The sequence below is a fragment of the Cynocephalus volans genome, chromosome 4 (genome assembly GCF_027409185.1).
Source record: "Cynocephalus volans isolate mCynVol1 chromosome 4, mCynVol1.pri, whole genome shotgun sequence".
NCBI classification, from domain to species: Eukaryota; Metazoa; Chordata; class Mammalia; order Dermoptera; family Cynocephalidae; genus Cynocephalus; species Cynocephalus volans.
Genome location: NC_084463.1, coordinates 71,151,251 through 71,158,613, shown reverse-complemented (window position 1 = coordinate 71,158,613; position 7,363 = coordinate 71,151,251). Strand labels below are relative to the sequence as shown.

General features: G+C 40.7%; 1 protein-coding gene across 1 annotated transcript; it reads right to left on the bottom strand.

The window, feature by feature from the left end:
- Nucleotides 1-5,983: 5,983 nt before the first annotated feature.
- LOC134374621 (double homeobox protein A-like) lies at nt 5,984-6,529 on the bottom strand. Its single transcript, XM_063092469.1, has one exon. It carries the CDS (start codon nt 6,527-6,529, stop codon nt 5,984-5,986), a length of 546 nt encoding a protein of 181 aa, XP_062948539.1.
- Between the last annotated feature and the right edge of the window lie 834 nt (nt 6,530-7,363).

The following is a 7,363-nucleotide window of genomic DNA, read 5'->3' as shown; positions in this document are numbered from 1 at the left end:
TTGCCTTGCTTTGGAACCCACTTACGAACAAATCCTATGTGTCTTGACTGATGATAAACTTGCTAAGGCTTTATTTGTTTCAGATTGTGTGTCCTGCTAATGCCTTCCTGGGCTTCAAAGAATTGCCTCCTTCTCAGCCTCACTCCAAATTGATTTTCTGAGCACCTATTGCAGACAAGGAGCTTGCAAACTACTGAAGAACACATAATTGGAAGTGCTCATGCTTTTTCTACTTGGATAGTAGATATTAAATCACAGCTTTAAAGCACTGTTTCCATGGCAGAAAAGCTATTTGGGAAAAGAGCCTTTGTGGCAAATACTGAGGTACCTCAGATTGTTTTGCCAAGGACAGCTTTATACAAGGAAAGTGCTCTCCAGATCTTTCCACTTTTATCTGATAGGAGATGCCACAAGATGGAAACACTTCTGAAATGTTTGCAGCGTCTCCTGAGGATGGGAGCATCTCATCATATGCCCATGTGACCTTGTGCTAGCTGATTCATATTTGGTCCTTTAACGTCTGTTCACTGTCCGCATCCCAATTTGCAGAAACAATGATGCCTCATCTGAATACTGTTCTACAGTTTTCAGTAGTTAAACCCACTCCTGAGGCAGCTCTGTCCCTTTTAAATCCCAGCTCTGCCTCTTGCGAGCTTGTCACTTTGTGCAAGTGACTTATCCTCTATGTATCTCAGGTTTTAAAAAATCTATGAAATGGAGATAACAGTACCTAAACGATAGGGTTAAGGATCAAATGACTTATGCACTTAGAGCAGCACTTAACATAGAGTAAGTCCCATATAGGCATCAGCTACTAGTATTATTTGGTTCTCTTAATAAATCTGAGGCAAATTGATTAATTACCCTTTTAAAATGAGGAAACTGAGGTTTGGAAATGTTGAATAAATGATCCCAAGCTAACTTTTAAGAAAGTGTCAGGATCAGGACCAGAATCCAGGCCTTCTGCCTCCAAGTCAAGTGCTGGTTCCACGTCTCTACCCACACAGGATGGTCATAAGCTTTTAGAGGACAGGCCTGCGTGGTCCTTGTCTTTTGTGTTCCTCAGTGCTGAGAATCCATTCTCAGTGGTTAGGAGCTGGCCTCAGGTACAGGGGTGGCATAACCACTGGGGCAGGGAGTCTGGTCATCAGAACTCAGAAGGAAGCAGAAGAGACAATGTGGGGTAAAAAACTGACCTGGCCAAGGCAGACCCCTCGGGGGGCTACTCACCACGTTTTCAGTGTAGCAACACTTAGCCCCTCCTCTCCTCTGTCCATAAGTCTTTGGTGAACTCTGACTTGGTACAAAGGGCTGAGGTCCCTTTCATGGAAAGAATAGATGTTGTACTGGAAACCTTGGCTCTCCTGAACTAAAGCACAAACCTGTGATTTTAGGAAGAAGTTGAAATATCACGTGTGTGGGGTTTAAGTTCCACAGGAGCGTCATTCCCAGATCACTAATAGTTACCAATGAGTGGGCAAGGATTTTTCCCTGAGACTTCCTCTGGAGTCTCACCCTGCTCGATGCCAGTTCTCCATCTCTCCACACTTGGCATTGTCTATCGTGCCTAGAGTCATCCTGGAGCATAGCTTTTGTCTTTCCAGGGAGGTGTCACTGCAGGTTTGTGTGAGCACACGCCATCCATGCTGGCCTCCAGCCCCGTTTTCTCTCTTGCTCACCTGTGGCTGCGCCCGCTCGGACCCATCCCTTGCAAAAGCCTATACTCTCATTGAGGCCCCTTGGGAAGAAGAATCTAGTTTCTCTGCTCCAGATGCTTTTCATTTGAGGAGAAGCCATTGTTAGCTAATCTGTCCTCTGCAACCCTACAATTCTGATGAGTAAAATATTGATTTTATTACATCAAAAACACAAAACCCCTACAAATCATCCTCTTTCTACTTAGAGATTAGAGTCAGGACATAGACTCTCCAATAACCATTGAAGGGAAAAATATAGGGTGCTTTTAGGATCTTCATTATGTTTTATTTTTTCTCAGTTAAGGTCCTGTACTAAAGCAATTGTAAGACATGTCCTGTCCCATGCTACACTATACTTGGAGGGGTGGCAGACTGTGGTGACATAAGCAGCAGCAAAACTAAGAAGTTACCCATCCTGGGAGATAAAATTTATGGAAAAACCCACAAAAACCATGATCAGAGCCATTAACTGAGCATTTATTATTAAGAGTGGGTAAACAGCGTCTACCTTAGGGCCACAAGAGTTAGTGTGTGGAGGACACACAGAACCAAGCCTGTGTGTGGAAGTGATATTGGAAGTTGTGATTATTGTCACCTGTTTCACCTGCAGTGTCATCCTACTCTGTTTTCACAACTACTCTGCCAGACAGGGATTGCAATCTCCATTTTATAGAGGGCGAAATGATTTATTCTAGCTTGCAGAGCTACAAACTGTCAGAGCTGAAGTTCTAGGTCTTTGCAGGCTAAGGCCCGGAGTCTTACCACTACCTGATGCTGCAGTCTCATGACAGTGGCTGGGAATAAGCTCCACAGGGAAACAACTCCTTTCTCTGTGGGTTTGGTCTTGGTGGAATTTGGACGGGGTGTGCAATTGGTGGATGTTGCATTCCACTAAGACCGTTAGGAGTAGGTGGCTCCGATATTGTCTTTGAAAATGCAATAGAAGTCAATGCACCACTATCAGAGTGACTTTTAAACCACCATTTACATGAGTTTGTTCTCTAGTTATTATAAATCGTGTTCTCTGCATTTAGTGCCTGTGTACACACACACAAATGTATATATTTTAAACCCCGACTGATGCAGGAAATCGAATCTTTTTCTTCCCTAGTATGCAGGAAGATGTCTATCCTAATTTTGAATGATCCCGTTCTATGGTTCATCACATGTTACTACTCCTAGACATTTTCATTTTTTTCATCTTTCCCTCTTCCCTTCATTCAGTAAACATTTGCTAAATACCCATTTGCCAGCCATTGACAGATCAAGATGAACAAGCAGGGTCCCGCTCTCAAGCAGCTCAGATTCCAGCCATTCCTCCAGAGCTTTATCGCCCTTCTCTGTTATCACATTTTTCACTTGGGTTCAGGCCTCTTTACTACCTTACTAGATTCTTACAGCAACCTGCTAAATGGTCACCTGCCTCAGCTTCCTAAGCATGGCTGTTATCATGCCCTTTTCCCCCATGTAGAAACCTTTGATGACTTCCCATTGTCTAATGAATTAAGACTCCATTTCGTGGCATTCAAAGCCCTCATTCTGGCTTCTGACTTCTATGCATCAGTTTGTACAACTGCCCTCTTTCATCCCTTTTGCTGCATTGCAGAAGAAATACTATCCTGCCAAGCATATTTCCTCCTTCCCCTCTACCTGCCAAAACTGTGTGGTTGCAGCTCAAATGTCACCTTTGATCCCAGTCACATGTTCAACCACACCTATCTTGCCCTTATTACCTATTGTATAGTTAATAGTACACACATAGTATTGCCATTAACTTTTTCTACATCCTCTCCTTTAATCCTTAATGAAATCACCTACTGCATGATCTTGAAGTATCTCCATATTATAGATGGGGAAACCAAGGCTTAATATATACTGGTGACATAGGATGACCTAGGGAAACACCCCCGAACAATCTCCTCTCAGATACGATTCTTACCTTGGCTTTTGGACCAGGAACTTGTCCAAGGTCACATAGATAATGACTAATGGAGCAAAAATTTGAATCCAGACTGTCTAATTTCAAGCTTGTATTGTTTGCTCACAGTCTGACTCTTCGACTAGCTGTGAATGCCTGAGTGTAAGACATTGACGTACTTGTTTCTAAATCCCTAGTACCCTGCAAAGAAAACCAACTGAACGAACAAGTGAAAAATGTAGTGACATTTGAGTAAATTCCGAGTTCTAGAAAACTTCAGAAGATGTGGCAGAAAGGGTTAAGAACACATAGCTGGTTCTTGACCTTGGCAATGTCTAAGTGATAAGACACTTGGCACACCAGCAGGAATCCTGGGGCATGCTTACCTGGAACTTAACTTTGCAAATTTCTAAGCCTGTTAACATTATATGGTCAAAAGTCAATGTTTGAATCCTCTGGAGAAAGGTTACTTTTGCTGCATCTCTCTGCTGACCTGTATGAGCACCTCATAGAGTTTGTGGAAAAATAGAATGAAAAGATAATATGAAACTGTCCATGAACTTTCTGAAGACCCCTCATATTGTCACTGGAGCAAATCCTAAAGGCCTTTTCAGGGCTTCTCGCAACAAGCCCAGCAGACACTAGGGGTAGAATATGTCCTTGTGGACTTAATTTCTAACTGTAAGAGAAGTTAAAAGGTGGACTCCTGAGGGTCACTTTCTTCTTACAATCTTTCATGAGGCCTGAAAACTGGCAAAGTTACCTTGAGAAAGCTGAGGAAAACACTGAGGAAAAGAATAATTTTGTCTTCTAGAACAGCTAAAACAGAAGTTGCTTTAATATTAACAGTACAAAAGGCTACCAGCTGCCAGGAATGTATGGGTTGCTTTCTATTTTGTAAGAAACAGTCAAGATAAGCTTTTTTGCTTTATAACATCTGTTTAAAAATTTAGTATATGGTCTAGCAATTCCACTTCTGGGTAAGTACCCAAAAGAATTGAGAGAAGTAAAACAGATACTTGTACACCAATGTTCATAGCAGCGTTATTCACAATAGCCAAGAAGGTGGAAACAACCCATGTGTTGTACAATACATATAAATATTACATTCATACAATGAAATATTAGCCTTAAAAAGACAGTTCTGTCACATGCTGCAATATGGGTGAACCCTGAAGACATTATGCTAAATGAAATAAGTCAGACCCAAGAGGACAAAGATTGCATGAGCCCACTTATTAAGTACCTAGAACATTCAACTTTGCAGAGACAAAAAGAATGGTGATTGCCAGTGGCTGAGGGAGGGGGCAATGGGGAATTATTTAATAGGTAGAGAGTTTCAATTTTACAAAATCAAAAGGGTTCTGGAGATGGATGGTGGTGAGGTTTAACAATGTGAATGTACTTAACTGTATACTGAAAATGATTAAATTGTCATATATATGCTTTACCACAATTTAAAAAATTCTGTTTTCTCTAAGGAAAATGGACACAGTCTTAGGAACAAACACGTCAGATTTTTTTTTAAAACATAAGTGGTAGCATACGCTATGCATAAGAGAGCTCTTCAGAAAATGTACTTTCTAAATATTGAGTCAACTGGCCTTTTCTCCATTTCTGTTGTTACTCAATTCATTGTTGGAGAGCACAGGGACGTTACTTTGTAGACCGTCACTCAATTTGAGTTTGCTTCTTGCTTCCTTGTGATTTCAGCTTACTTTGTCAATAACACAGAAGATTTTTTTTTTTTTTTTGCAGCTGGTGGGGTTGGGGATCTGAACCCTTGACTTTGGTGTTATAACATTGCATCTTGTGTCCTTCCTAGTGAATCATGTTGGCAGGCACCTCATGCTGGTTTGTGCCATTACTGGGGAAGTGAATTTCAGCCACTTGGTTAAGGTAGAGCCCAGTTTTTGTCACTGCAAAATTACCAGTTTTCCTTTTAAAAAAAGGTATGTGTGGAGATTCTTTGAGATGATGTATATATGTCTTCGACAGACTTTAAGGTTTGAACATCAGTTGATGATTTTTGCTTGAATCAATCATGACTGTGATGACTAAAATATTATTACTAAGTTTATTTTCATTGTCTCAAGGTCTGTTGAACTCTGGAGCCAGGCTGGGTCGGTAGGGCTCTATGGTGTCTCTTGTACCAGTCTCTGCCTCCTGAAGTTCTGTTTACCATCTCCAGAAAACTCAGCTGGCAGACTCAGAAGGGTAGATTCCCAGGAAGACAGATATAGGTTCCAGGATGATGATATCAAATACACTGAATTTGTCTCTTTGTTCATGTTCTGGCTCCAGAGAAATAAGAGTTGCTAGTGAAGTTGGTGCCATTTTGTGTACCTTGTATACCTTGAACTTCATTTCAGAAGTCTTGTCCCTGGTCTTGTTCTAAGGACTCATGTAGTTCTCTTTTTCTCCAGGCATGTAATTTATTTCTTCGATTTTGAAACCAAGTTTGGACTCTTGACTCTGGAACTCCAATTTCTTTGGCAAGTTGTTCTCTGAAATGAAACCCAGGGTAAGGGTTGATCATAAATGCCTCAATGAGGGTGTGTAATTGAGAGGAGGTATAACTGGTACGACACCGCCTGGGTTCTCTACTTTGAGTCTGTTCTTCAAGGTGATCATGGCTTTGGCTTGATTCTAAAGTCTTCCCAAGGTCTGGTCTTTTCTGAAGTTGGTGCCTATTCTGAAGTTGGTGCCTAGCTCTTCGATTCTGAAACCAAGTCTGGATTCTTGACTCTTCAGTGTTGATTTCTAAAGCAAGTTTTTGTTTGGTAGCATAACCTGGGTAAGGATTTTGTTCAAAGGCATTGATAAGAATTTTCAATTGATCTTCTGTGAATTTGGTGCGACTGCGCCTACAATCTGTTGATACAATCTTGTTTAGAAACTTGGCTTGGGACATATTGGAAGAGTATGGTGTCTAAGCATCCACCTAGGAGACAAATTGATAAGAAACTTGACATAAAACAAAATTTTAAGAATGGTTCAGAATGGAAAAACATGCATTTAAGCCATGCCTTTGAAGTGTGCCTACAAACTATAGTTGTACTAGACCCTGGGGAATCTGCAGAAGAGAAAATTTATTCCACAGGAAAGAATAAAATGTACCTTTTTCATGGAATGGCATCAGAGCATTAGATTATTCTGAATAAACTGTTTTACTATAGAAGATAGTAATTCATCTAAGTTATGAGTATATTGCTAGAAATTCAGTGCACAAAGCATATCATAGTCATGGGTCACTTAACAACAGAGGATAGGTTCTGAGAAATGTGTCAGATGATTTTGTTGTTGTGCAATCATCACATGTATACACAAACTAGATGGTATAGCTTACTATACAACTCAGGCTATATGGTATAGCCTATGGCTCCTAGGCTACAAACCTGTGTGGCACGTTTAAAAGTGTACTGAATACTGTAGACAGTTGTAACAATGGCCAGTAGGTATACCTAAACATATCTGAACATAAAAAAGGTACAGTAAATATGGTATAAAAGATTTCAAATGGCACACCTGTGTAGGGCACTTTCCATGAATGGAGCTTACAGGACTGAAGTTGCTCTGGGTGAGTCAGTGAGTGAGTGGTGAGTGATTGTGAAGGTCTAGGACATTACTGTGCACTACTGTAGAATTTATAAATACTCCACCAAATTTATAGAAAACAATAAACTTGTGCTGTGATGTCACTACATGATAGGAATTTTCAGCTCCATTGTAATCTTATGGGATCACC

Coding starts and splice junctions, on each gene's coding strand:
- LOC134374621 (XM_063092469.1), bottom strand. CDS start 6,529: ATGTCCCAAGCCAAGTTTCTAAACAAGATTGTATCAACAGATTGTAGG.